This window comes from Rhinolophus hipposideros (genome assembly GCF_964194185.1).
Source record: "Rhinolophus hipposideros genome assembly, chromosome: 9".
NCBI classification, from domain to species: domain Eukaryota; kingdom Metazoa; phylum Chordata; class Mammalia; order Chiroptera; family Rhinolophidae; genus Rhinolophus; species Rhinolophus hipposideros.
Genome location: NC_138055.1, coordinates 51,047,997 through 51,061,140, shown reverse-complemented (window position 1 = coordinate 51,061,140; position 13,144 = coordinate 51,047,997). Strand labels below are relative to the sequence as shown.

Genomic DNA, 13,144 nt, shown 5'->3' with positions numbered 1-13,144 from the left:
AGGCCGCCGGGGGCGGGAGGCGCGGTGATTGGTAGTTGTGGTCGTCAATCGGGCGTGGGAGGGGGCGGGACGGCCGCCCGGGAGGTTTGTGGGCGGGAGGCGGGGCCTGCATGAATGGGGAGCCCCGCGAGCGGGCTGCAGTCGGCGCAGGCGGGGGGAAGCGGGAGTCCCGGCGGGGAGTGGGAGGGAGGGAGGAAGCGAAGTGGGGGTGGGGGGAGAGGGAAAGAGAGCGCGGGGCGGGGAGGGGCAGTGCCGGGGCGGCGCGCGGAGAGCCGCGAGGCGCGGGCGTGAGCGAGAGCCGTGGCTGCCGTGCCGGTCGTTTCTGTGCCACTGGCCGCTGCGCCTCCTCCGCCGGCGCCGAGCGCCATCGCCTGCGGGACCCCCGAGGAGTCCCCGGCGCCCCCGACCGGGCGGAGGAGTCAGGACTGGGAAAGCCGGCGCTGAGAGAGGAGCCGGGTCCGAGCGGCCGAGCCTAAAGCCCCCGGGCGTGGCGGTGGGGGGCTGAGGCCCCCGAGGGGGCCCCGCGGCGATGGGCAACCTGGAGAGCGCCGAGGGGGGAGCAGGCGAACCGCCCTCTGTCTCCCTGCTGCCGCCGCCCGGCAAGATGCCGATGCCTGAGCCCTGTGAGCTGGAAGAGAGGTTCGCCCTGGTGCTGGTGAGAGCGGAGCCCAGTCTCTCCCCCCCCCGCCCCCCAGGTCCCAGGCTCCGTGGGGGGCTTGGCCTCAGTTCCCCCGCGCGGCCCACCCCTTCACTCAGGGCTTCCGACAGACCCCGGCCTCCAGTGCCTTTCCGGGAACCCCTGAGCGGACGCCGGCCGGCGGGACAGCCCTATCCGGGACCTCCCGGCCGACGCTTCAACCGCTGGACGCTTGGGAGGAAGGTCCCCCGCTCGGGAGCGCCCCGGGATCCAGACTTCTTCTCCCCATGCCCGCTTTCTGCTGCCCTGCTCACGTCTCCCCACTCCCCGACAGTCTCCCCGGGCCCCTAGAATTCTCATTCCTGAGCCTCGCGCCGGTGGGGGGAATTCGGAAGCTTGGGGCCGGCCCACTCCTCTGCCTCAGCCAGGGCTGACTGGGGAGACCGCCTCTCGTGTTAACATGCAGGCTTTCCAGGGAGTGGGTCCCACTCCCAGCCCCGACCAGATGTTTGGGGGAGCGAAGGGGGAATGGGGAGGGGGCCGGCAGCTCTTGGAGGGGGTGGAATAAAGAGTGATGCCATTCTACTTATTTTCAGAACGGCCCTGCAGGCATCCTGCAAAGTTATAGTGGGATTTGCCTAAAAGGGCTGAACATGTGGATAAGCCATTTCACTAGTGTATTTTTCCAATTGAAACAACACACAAACCAACCCGCCCTCCTCCCCTTTTATGTCAAGCCTTAGTGGCTGGTCGGTGTTCCTTGCTTGTGCCTTTTTTAAAAGTCGTTTGTAGGTAACCAAATGATCTGTACAGATGAGTTTTTACTGCTGACTTTGGGATTCTCCTTTGGCGTGGGAATTGGACTTTTGATGTCCGTGGCTGTGAATAGAGAGGGTCTGAGCTGATATCACTGGGATGGAGCCTAAGAATATGTTGGAGCTAAAAATGAAGCTTTGGAGAAAGAAAGTGAACTAAGTGATGGAATATTTGCTAACACAGTAACAGACTTGGGGAAATAGTTCCTAGTTCCTCAATGCTGCCATTATTGTTGGTATGGCCTGCAGGGCTGGCTTTGCCTTTGCCCACGAGGAGGGATAAGTTGTGGACTTAGCAGCCTTCTTGGATTTCATCTGCCTTGGAATAGGGAGATTAGATCTGTTGGCATCAGTGGAGCTGTCGAGAGATCCTGGCCTCTGATGGTGGAGAGCCTGACATCGGCCCACTGGTACCACAGCCAAAGCAGAGAGGATCCATGGGGGTCCAAGGGGAAGCAGTGTTACTGGCAGCTCTCTGCCCACCAGCGCAGCGAAGGACCAGAGCGATCTGGGCCACACATCCTGTGCCCCTCTGAATTTCCCCTAGCCTCCGCAGGGGGAATGGAGTGAGTCAGTGATTACTAATGTGCTGTGGCCATCTCAGAGGCTGAGGAGGAGAGCCTGGGATTCTGTGCTCTTGAGAACAAGAGCTCAACTGTTGGGAAAACGAGTGGGAGGGAATCTGCACTCCAGTGGGGGTATGAAAACCCCCAGTGAGCTGGCACAAGGTAGCGTCAGAAATTGGAGAGAAAGGGATGGTGGACTCGGGTGGCCTGGGGCGGGGGCTACCTTAGGTAAGGGCTGCCAGACCATTTGTTGTGAGAACTCATAACCGGAGTCGGTCATGTCTTCGTTGGAGCTTGGTTGATACATTTGTTTAGTTGGCGAATTGATGGCTTAATATCCATGAAATGCACGTGGTATCCCGATGACTAGCCAGAGCACCCAGAGAGCCTAGGTTAAGCAGGGGACCAGACCACCCACTTGCAAACCTTCCTTTCTATATAAAGTTTTGATTTGTTTCCTTGTGGCTTTTGTTTTGGTCTTGTTTCTGTGTGCCTGAGCTGCTGCTGCTGGGGGGTTGGAACAGGGCAGGCCAGGGCTAGTTAGCTGTCTTAGGAGAGAAGGGGATTTTACCTCAACTTTTCCAATACAGGGAAATCATGCTTTCTTGGGCATTTGAGTTCTTCTCTGGGGGCTCTTCAAGATCACTTTTCCTCTGGTCCTGAAATGTGCCCTTCCTGCTATCCTTTGGGAACTGTGCTGGCTGTTGGATGTTTGACCCTGGAACAGGCTCAGGTATATTTCTTGAACAGTCAGTGAGAAGCAGAGTGTAATAGAAAAAGCAAGGGCTCAGTCCTAGCCATTGCCTTAACCCCTCTGAGTGTCATCTATAAATGTTATAAATTTACTGATCTGTAAATTGGGGCTAGTAATACCTATCCTGATGGGACTGTGAGAATTAGGTGAGTCGTGTGTAAGGCGATTGGCACCCAATATAGTACTCAATATAGATTAGCTGCTTTCCTTGATTGTGTGAAGGAGTCAGACAAGTTGCTCCTTTTTCACCCATTTCTTTCCCAGATTGTCAGCTTCACTATAATTGGTTTGCTTTCAGAAAAAGCCAAATAGTGTTTGGGGGTTTTGTTGAGATGTCATGCAGGTGTCCTGGTTAAACATAGAGACTTTCAAGTCAAAATGGGCTCACATAGTGGCTTTCCACAGTGTCCAGTTAGAAAAGTGTTTGACCTCAAGCAAGTTATTTAATCTCTTTGAGTCCCAGTTTCCTCTTATAAATGGGGATAATAATAGCATTTGCCACATGAGGTTGTCGTGTGGACTTAATGAAACTGGAAATCAAGTACTTAGTTAGCGGAGTCTGGCTTCTACTATGTGCTCAGTAAATGGTAGCCTTTACATTTGTAGCTCTTAGCAATGACTCAGACCTGAGACCACTTGTTTTCCTAAAAAGGGATTTTAAGTTTTGAAATCTGATGAAATCAATTACCCCATTTTATATAGCCAGTCTCTGGGTTATGTCTGTTGCTGTCAGATGGAGGGCTTCCCCAGTTCCAATGTATCTATGGAAACCCCCTTGAAAAGCACCCGTGGTTGGGGAAGTTGTATCATTGCTGAGTCAAGACCACCGGCTCTGAGATTTCTGGTGCAGACACATGATCTGACCCATGGCCTGTCAGCCGAGGTTGGAGAGCTCGAGGTCTGGGGCCATGAGGTGATTTGTTCAGTACGTTGATCCCAAGAGTCCTAACCCAGCCCAGTGCCCTAATCCAGGGCTTCCCTCCTGGTGTGCTGGGATACGGATCCCCTCATCCCTGGGGGCAGCTGAGGTCGCTGATTAGTCCCCTCTGACTGGGATCTGCTTTCACCACACCCCATGTACTGTACAAATAGTATTATTTTCTAGGTGTGCCCTCATATGAAAAAGGTTCCGAAGCTACCGTTATGCTGTTTCCTTGGAATCCTTCCTTACCTCCCTGTCTGAGCCGCAGCTCCCATTCTGTTGAGTATTGAGACGTTTAGGGATGGACAGTTATTGGGGGTCCTCTTTATTAAAACCAGAATGAGAGCTGATTTCTGGTCTGATAAAGGCCCAGTCTGTGTTTTGGTCCTAACTAGGTTACTGTCTATGCTCAGTTACTCTGAAGCTAGCACTCCGGCCAGTACTAGCCTTTCCTTCGATAGAAAGGGGAAGCAGAGGACTTTCAGGGCTTTGAAAAGATAGCCGTCTGCCTTTGCTGTGTTTCCACCCTGATTTTTCTCTTTGCTGACTTATTGTAGACTTGAAATGGAGTCTGAAGGTTCTGATGCCAGAAAAAGCCCTGGCTATCCCTCAGGAGGAGGCTTTCAGGGCACGAGGGTGGGGTTGTGTGACAGGCTGTCCCTGCCTTGGCTCCTCCTCTCATATTTCCCTGGTGATGACTGATGACTTGGGGGTTTGCTGTAAGTGTAACATTGATGTAGGAGCTAAGCCGGCCTGGGTGCTAGTTGTCTTAGAGGCTTTGAGGGGCCTCCTTGGACACAGAAAGGGGCTGGGAAAAAGTTGGACTCAATATCAAGTTCCAAATAGCCATCGTGGAATTTTTTCTCTAGCTCTGGAGATTTTAGTGAATTAGTTCAGGCTGGAATAGCACTTGGGGGAAGGAAAGGGCCCTTGACAACAGCAGCTGGTCAGAGGAACCCACTCTTGTTCAGAGACCCCACTGAGAAGACTTTAGGCCACAGAGAGAGGATCCTCATTCCCTTGCCCGTCCCCTATGACCTTGCCTTAGACTGGGGCAGTGTGTATATGTGTGTGTGGGGATGGTCTGATGGAATGGACCCCTTGTCATTTGGGAATGTTTCCATTGCTCAGAGGGAGATTTAGGGTTTTTGTCCTTTCTCTCTTAAAGTAATACTCATTCTTTAATAAAAGTATGAGCGATTTAGAAAGAAGAAAAGATTGAAGATTTAGATTGAAGAACATCCATTGTTTTCTTTAGTTCTTTTACCAAATGGAGCCAATGTGTTTTAAAAATCCAGTTTTTAAAAATTTTATTAGTTTTCCCATGCTAATCATTGTAAGCATTTTAAAATGCTGTCCAGTGTATAATGGTCCATCAAGTAAATATACCGTTATTTACTTAACTACCCCCCACTGTTGCACATTTAGGTTGTTTGCTTCTGTTTGCTTAGGATAGAAACCCAAAATTGAACATGCCAGTTTGTAGGATACGTTTTTAGGTTCCTAAATACACATTTCCAAATGGTTTTCTAAAAAAAGGAGTAATGCATATGAGTATCCTCAAAGGGAGGGAGGAGGATTGAGAATAGCTTCTTTTCTACTGATGACGAAATAATACATGTTTATTAAGCAAATTTGGAAGTTAAACATAGAAAAATGTATAACATATATAGAAGCGTATAAAGAAGAGAATTAAAATCACCTTTAATCTATCTACTATTGACGTTTTGATATACATATATATTCTAACGGGATTATACGGTGCATATTGTTGCGTAAACTGATTTTTACTATTTTAAGCATTTTCTCATTTGTTTAAATATTCTTCAGTATCATGATTTCATGGCTGCATAGTACTCCATAATATATTTTATTACTGTCTTGTATTTCTCTTGCGCGCTCGCTACTATGAATAACTCTGTGATGAATATTCTGTGCATAACTATTTGTGTGTAGTTCTGATTATTTCCTTAGGATAAATGACTAGAAGTCAAGTTATCAGGTCAAAGGGTGTATGCTTTTCAAAGGCCTTTGAGAAATATGCCTTCTAAAAAAGTTGTACTAGTTGGCTTTTCCACCTGTCGTGTGTCTTCCTTTCTCTATAAGCTAACCATTACTGGAGGATTTAATTTTTTAAAAACCGTTGTCAATTTCCTGAATGAGACATGGTGTCTTGTTTTACTTTGCATTTCTTATGTAACTATTATGTAAGATTAAAATCATAATAAGATGGACACCGGTATATCCACTGTGTGTTCTTAAAATTACTTCCTGCCTCTTAAAATTTCTTCTCCCTGCTGTCTTTTCTGGAATGAAAAAGCCCTTCAGCTCAGGACTCGCTGGGTCTGTTTCTGCAGCTGGGACAGCCCAGGTGGCAGCCGCACCAGTGCTTCGTAGCCCTGTCTGCGGGGAAACAACTACAGCTGGTGAGAACAGGAACTGGTCGTGGTGGAAATAGCTAATCTTCAGTGAAGTGAGAAAAGAAGCCAAGGAGGAGAGGAAATGAGACCACAGAGCCTCCCCTGCCCCGAGGTGGCCTGGGAAGGCTGACGAAAGCCAGGGCCCTGATTCTGTGGTCAAGACTAGAACTGGCCTAGACCAGAACTGGCTGCAGGGGGCCCAGGGGACAGCAGCACTGGTTGCCCGAAATCCATATTATCTGGTCACCTTCATTCTGGGGAAACATTTCTCTCAAGTCTGAGCTGAGCTGAAGCAGTGCCAGGGAAAGGCCGGGGGTTCATTCCAGTTCGGAAGTGCACTTCAGAGAAGAGGAAGGACCTTTTTCTTTGAAGATAAGAGAGGGTGCTGTTGCCACACAGCTCCCCCACCCCACCCCGAATCCCTCTGGGCACTATAAGGCTCCCTCTTGGAATAGCACCAGATGGGAACTTAAGGGTTTTACGGTTGTCATCCGTGAAGAGAAGGGGGTTCCAGAATAGAGATGAACTAATTGGGTGGCTAGAATTCCCGAATTCCTGTTTCCAGTCTCTCTCTTGCCTCCATTGGCAGAATCACATCTTTTTATCTCTTTTCCTCCTGCATCGGAGAATAAGCACCTCCAAGAAAGAGGTGGAGGTGTCAGGCTGCCTCTCTGTCCTCGAGAGGCTCTGGTTGCTTTGCCGCCCGCCTTCCTCTCTACTTTTTTTCAACTTTCAGAATCCTCTTTCCAGATTCTCTTACCTTTTCTGTCTTCCATCACCTCACAACAGAGTTGTGGGGTGGGAGTTTGTGTGTTGGGTCGTAGAGGGTCTGGATTGGGTTTGTTGGGAGGAGTCTTCCCCGACCCCTAGCTTTACAAATGTGCATATTCGTCTCAGTTTATAAAGTATTTTGAGGTCCTTGAAAGGTGTTCTAAATAATGTTCAGCAACCGTGGTGCTACCAGCACCACGCTCTAACCGACTGAGCTAACTGGCCAGCCCCTCTTCCCCATTTCTTTTACCACCTTGCCACCTCAGCCAGCATTGTTGCCTGGGCTGGAATTGCTCTGGTGGCCTTGCCTAGGGTCCCTAAAAATATTAACAGGGAAGGTATGTATTGTCTTCCTCTCCTGCTTGCTCATTTCTGCTCGGCTCTAGACTAGAGAATATGACACCCTCCTTCAATTGCTCAGCCCCTGTCTAAGTAAGAGCTGAGGATGAGCTCGGTGTTTGGGTATTTTAGGAGATGGTTATCCTGTTTTAAGAACTACCTACAGCTTAGAGCAGAATTAGTTTCTGCTCAGTTTTTACCAGCTTCCTTGCTGCAGGGAGTTGAGGAGCCAATCACTAGATCTTCCGAGTGTTTGCCCTGCAACCTGGGGGGGGGGGGAGTCCGTTCTGGGTGGAAGTAGGTGGTCTGAGACTCTTGGCTGAGGATGGTTTGAAAGAAAGAGCATCAGTTTGGAGTCCAAAGACTTGGGCTCTGATCCAGCTTTGTAGCCTTTTCTTTTTTTCCAGACGAATGACCCTGGGCAAAACCTAGAACTTTTCTGAGCTAATTTCATCTTTTATGAAATGGGTGATGATAATACCTACCTTATAAGGTTTTGAGGACGTTCAAAGTAGACAACATAATGAAAATACTTTGTAATCTATCGAGGTTCTACAGGTACATGTTTGTGGCATATACGGTACCCACTACGCCACCTCTGTTCCCAGAAGGCAAAGTGGTTTTCAGCTGGGGGAGGTATTGTCCCAGCAGGGGGTTTGGGGAAACAAGTGCTGATGTTTTGCTTATCACACTGGCTGGGGACGCTCCTGGCACTTAGTGATATTAACCCGGGATATTAACCACCCTGAGGACGAAGGGCAGCCTCGCGCAATGAAGAGCCATCACAGAGCTCACAGCACTCCCGGTGAGAATCCTCCCCTACAGTCTGCACCTCCATTGCCTTGTGCCCCAGTTGGGGATGGAGCTTCAAGAGCAGTAACAGTGAAGGCAAAGCAGTAGTTTTTCGTGCCCTCTTGATTTTCCCATTTCCTCTTACACCTTCAGGCTAGCGATGGACCTCTTTTTATTACCTCTCTCTGTAGGTTTAATGCCTGATTCCCTTTGTTCTGTTGGTTCTAAAGCTTTTTTGTTAGATATTTTGTTCATGCTAAAAGGACTACGAGAAATACAACTTCTAAAAGATGCTTAATCCTTGATTATAAACATATATATAGATATGAAAATGCATAGAAAAATTTCTGGGACAATACAAATAAAACTGATAACAATAGGGACCCTAAAACTTATCAGGGAGCAGCGTGGGGTGTACATACTTCACTGCTGACTTTTGCCTGCCTACCTCCTGGTTAGCTCCTCAAACAGGGTGAAAGTTCTTTTAGTTTGGGAATAGGTTTGAGAAGACCTTTCAACAGTGCTTCTGAATCTGTTAGGTAACAGATGCTTTTTAAAATCTGATTAAACTTGTGACCCCTAATTCTCCCTCCCCCCACGCATATGTGCACACACATAGTATTTTGGGGGTTTAAAGCTCATTCTTGGATCTGCTGGCATCCCTGGCTTTGAGGCTAGAGGAATGGGAAGGTAGAGATGGTGAGGAGAAGCCACGGCAGGAGCTGCTTGATACAAACAGTGCTCTTGATGTTTCGTAGGAAGAAGGAGCCCTGGTTATCAGTTCAGATACAATGATGCCTCTTGGTGGTTCCGAAACAGAGAGCTTATTGAAACTTGGCTGATCCCCATTCAGGGGGAGATAGTCCAACTTCTGGACATTTTGATTTAACTTTGATGAAGGATGCTTTGTGGTGGGGTCTGCCCCTTTGAACTAGACCCTCAACCTCCAGGAACATCTAGGAGGGATGACAGGATGTGCTTTGACAAGCCAGGGGAACCAGTGGCATCCTTGCAGTGAGGCCCAAAGGTTAGGTCATATCCTGTGTTTGGAGGTATGGCCCGTTTAAAGCTGCAGCCTCATCAGGCCTAAGGGCTGTGGGAATATCCAGGCTTCCCAGGGCGTGCCTGAGAGGGGACTGCGAACATCCAGTCTCAAGCCCAGTCTCAAGCCGTTACTTCTCTGCTGAAATCCTCTCTCTGCCTTACAAAAGCCAAACAGCAACAACAACAACAACACCTGACACTTTTAACTGCTCAGAATATTTCATACTAACATTTTTGAAGCAAAATTCAAATCTTTGGGGGCCTTATTTATTATGAAACAAAGTTTTTTTCAGGACAACATTAAAAGAGTTTTTTGCTGGGTGGAGTCTCCCATCTCATTCTTTTAGGAATGGCTTAGTTTCTTGTCTCCACCAAATGCCTGGATTTAACTTGTTTACATTAAGGAAAGAGAACATTTGTTGAGTATATGCCACATGCTTTTATACTTAACTTGACAACACCTTAACCTAACTTGGAGAAGGTCTCAGCATAACTGTCACTTACTTAGAGAGGCTTTAAGCAAAACTTTTCGGTTAGATATTTTGTTCATGGTAAAAGGACTGCTAGAAATACAATTTCTGAAAGATACTTAATCCTTGATTATATATGTAGATTTGAAAATGCATAGAAAATTTTCTGGAAGGATATAAATAAAATGGATAACAATAGTTAGCTCTGGGGTGCAGGGAGGGAACCATAATGGGAGGAAAAGAGAGTCAAAGGGAATTTAGCTTTATACTGTTTATATTTTTTTTACAAGGAGAATGTGCTTATATGTTAGTTATATAATTAAAAGTTAAAGAAGAGAAAAACTTCGTAACCTCACTAGAAATCAAGGAAATGAACATTTAAATGATAAACTTTTTATACTGATTATCTGGGTGAAATTTTAAAGATTGACAATGTCCATGGTTGTCATTAATGGTACATTAATACACTATTAATGGTAGGGTAATTTGGTATCGACATTAGAAGGCATTTTATAGGGTCTATCAATTTCAAATGTGCACACTGCTTAACCCAGCCATCCTACTTCCAGCAAACTGCACTACAGAACTGTTTACATATGTCCATGAAGGCACACGGAAAGGATCCTCAGAGCTGCATTTTAAAAGTAAAAAACTGGAAATAACTTGATTGTCCTTTTCCTGCCCAAATCTCCTTCCTTTCCATTCATCTAGTTACTCAAAGCAAATACTGGGAGTTACCTTAATTTTTCTTTCTCCCTTCCCCATACTCAGTATGTCAGCAAGCCTTGACAATTCTATCTCCAAAAATATATCTTGATCTACCCATCTCTCTATCTCTACTGCCACGGCCTCTTGGAGCCGATATTCCAAACCAATATTGGCTCTTCCTTGTATTACATCCAACCAACTGGCCTCCAGTTCTCTCTACTGCCCCTTTCTCCATCCTCCCATCCATCCTCCACAAAGCAGCCAAATTTAACATATAAATCAAATAGCATCATCCCCCTGCCTAAAAACCTTTGGTGGCTTCCCTTTGTACTAAAAAAACAGCAAAGTTCTGACCTTGGCCCTTGGCTGCATCACGGGGCTCCTGCTGCCCTCTTCATCTTTACTTGCCCTCCTGTTTACCAAGCTCCACATTAGCTTTCAGTTCAGGACAAGCTCCTTTCTGTCTCAGGGACTTTGCACAAGCTGTTTCCCCTCCTAGAAGGCCCTTTCCCTGGGTCTTTAAATAGCTCGCTCCAGCTTATACTTCAGGTCTCAGTTTAAAAAATGCCACCTCTCAGAGAGATCTCCCTCCCTTCTTATTCTCTGTCTTAGCATTCTATTCATTTCTTTTGTATTTTTTATTTTGAAATTATTTGTTTGATTACTTGTTTATATTGTCTGTCTTCCCAGACTGTTGACTCCATGAGGGTGGAGACTTGACAAATGCTTATCACTGTACAGCCGAATACCTGGCACCGGGTAGGCACCCAATGAATGGCTGTGGCTGATGGGAATCTTGACGATATGTGTCTGTGTGTATAAATATAATCATCTGAAAAGGCAATTAAAAGAAGACTATATATAATGCTTTATAAGGCCACATGTGTTTATCTGTAAATGTATAGAAAAAAGGCCCAGAAGAATTAACACCAAGCTAGTAACTGTGGTGACCTATGGAGGGGGATGAATAGGGTTGGGGATTGAACCGTGACTCTTTTTTTTCCTTCAAGCTCTTGAGTTCATTGATTTATTTAAAAAAAATTTTTTTTTTTTTACAATATGTACTCATACATTTTATTCCTTCTGTAAGGGAAAAAGAGGAATAAAAATAGGAGAGGAGGACTCAGCTCTTATGGCCAAAAAGAAAGTTCCTCTTATTCTCTGCACTAAGGCAAAAGAAGAGAGCAAGAGGGAGAAAGGCCACCAGTGGACTCAGCAGCTGGCCACAGCCCTTTCCCTGCCCTGTGCTGAGCTTGGCACTCGTTCTCAGAGTAGAAAGAATCCTAAGGGGTGCTCTTCTGCCCTGAGGCTATATTTCAAATTCTTAAATGTAGACATGATCCCCCAGACAAGCCAGGCTGTGTATTTTTAGCCTCTTTCATTTCCGGGCCAGTGAGAGCTAACTGTACCTTTTGCCTTAGCAGAGCCGTAGCAGGTGAAGTCAGCAGAGAGAATACACATGAGCTCTGGGCTTTGAGGCGGCTAAGCTTCTCCAAGCCAAGTCAGTTCAGCAGCCCTGACCCCGTGGAAGCCACGTTCTCTAGATTCTTGTCTCCCCAGAATACGGATAGCTAATCATTTTAATAGCTGACATTTACTGAGTGCTAATCTCACACCAGGCACCATGCAAAGCTCTTTGTACACATTATCTCATTTAATTATCACAGCCCTGTGAAGTGGTTATTGTCATCTCCATTTTGTAGGTGTGGAAACTGAGGTCCAGGGAGCTCAAAGCGCCCCTTCAGGAGCACGCTGTTAGGTGGTGCTGTCAGGTGATGGGTGTCACACAGCTACAGGCACCGTAGGGCTGGAGAGTTAGCAAAGGGTCACTAATCAGGCAGTGCTCTAAGGAGGGCATGGACTGTAAGCTGGGGTTTTTTGTGTGTGTGTGTGTGTTTTTAATTTAACTTTTTTTTGTTGGGGAATATTGGGGGACTGTGTTTCTTTAGGGCTCATCATCTCCAAGTCGTCCTTCAATCTAGTTGTGGTCTTAAAGGTGACAGGTATGGATCCCAAGAAAGGCCGCTGTTGTAGGCCAGAGCATATGGGAGGGGATTACAGAGGAAGAATGAGCCAGCTGTACGTCGGGCAGCCAGGAACTCTGCCTGCTGCAATAGAGGAGTCCTGTTACAGACAGACAGGGGAGCTTGGATCAGAACGGACACTCAATTCTCAAGAGTTTTGTCTGAAAAGCCCCTGATTGTTAGAAAAGTCTGTGAGGGCCTTCCTGCCCGGCTTTCAGCAGGGAATAGAGATTAATTGGTAAATGGTTCCTGGCCATGCATGGGTTTGTTTGTTAATGTTGAATGATTGCAATATATGAGAAATAAATGCTTAATCCTTAAAGGTTAGAGAATCAGAATAATTTGCTTTAAGTAAAACTGGTTAGAAGATGACCCCACAGGTTACCTCGGAACTGCACAAGTCCAAAAATGTAGAAGCTTCCATTTCTAGTCACCAAGTTTTGGTCTAATCCTGTCCTTTGCCAAATCTGTCTTGCCTCGCGTTAGAGTAAAATGTCTTGTAGTAAATAATTTGTGTGATTAACAATTTGTTCGGGTAGCTGCTCAATATATTTCATTGCATACTAACAGTTCCAATGTTTGTGAGCAACTTCCTACCTGCCAGTGTTTTCTTGCACGCTGTATTGGGGGGATGGCCCCCTCGCCCAGTTAGTCATCCAGGCCAGACACCTGGGCGTCGCTCTGGGCTCCTTCTCCTCTCACCCGCCCCATATATACTATTACTGCTCTACTTGTCCTCATCACTTGCCCAGTCTGCTGTAATAGACACCTTAGTGGTCTCTCTACTCCAGTCTTGCAGACCCAGCCATCCCAATTCATGGTCATAGCCACATGTAAAGAGCTGGGGGTAGGGTTTTCTAGGAAGAGGGAACAACCCGTGTA

General features: G+C 46.9%; 1 protein-coding gene across 9 annotated transcripts in view; it reads left to right on the top strand.

The window, feature by feature from the left end:
- Positions 1-227: 227 nt before the first annotated feature.
- FMNL3 (formin like 3) overlaps positions 228-13,144 on the top strand; it is a 49,944-nt gene continuing 37,027 nt past the window's right edge. For 2 of the 9 annotated variants that reach the window (XM_081061406.1, XM_081061410.1), the window contains exon 1: positions 249-655. In XM_081061406.1, the coding sequence (XP_080917532.1) occupies positions 530-655 (126 nt within the window). In that variant the 5' untranslated portion in view covers positions 249-529. Of the gene's footprint in view, positions 656-13,144 lie in introns of all 9 variants that reach the window. The other 7 variants (XM_081061415.1, XM_081061411.1, XM_081061407.1 and 4 more) reach the window with 7 other exon arrangements.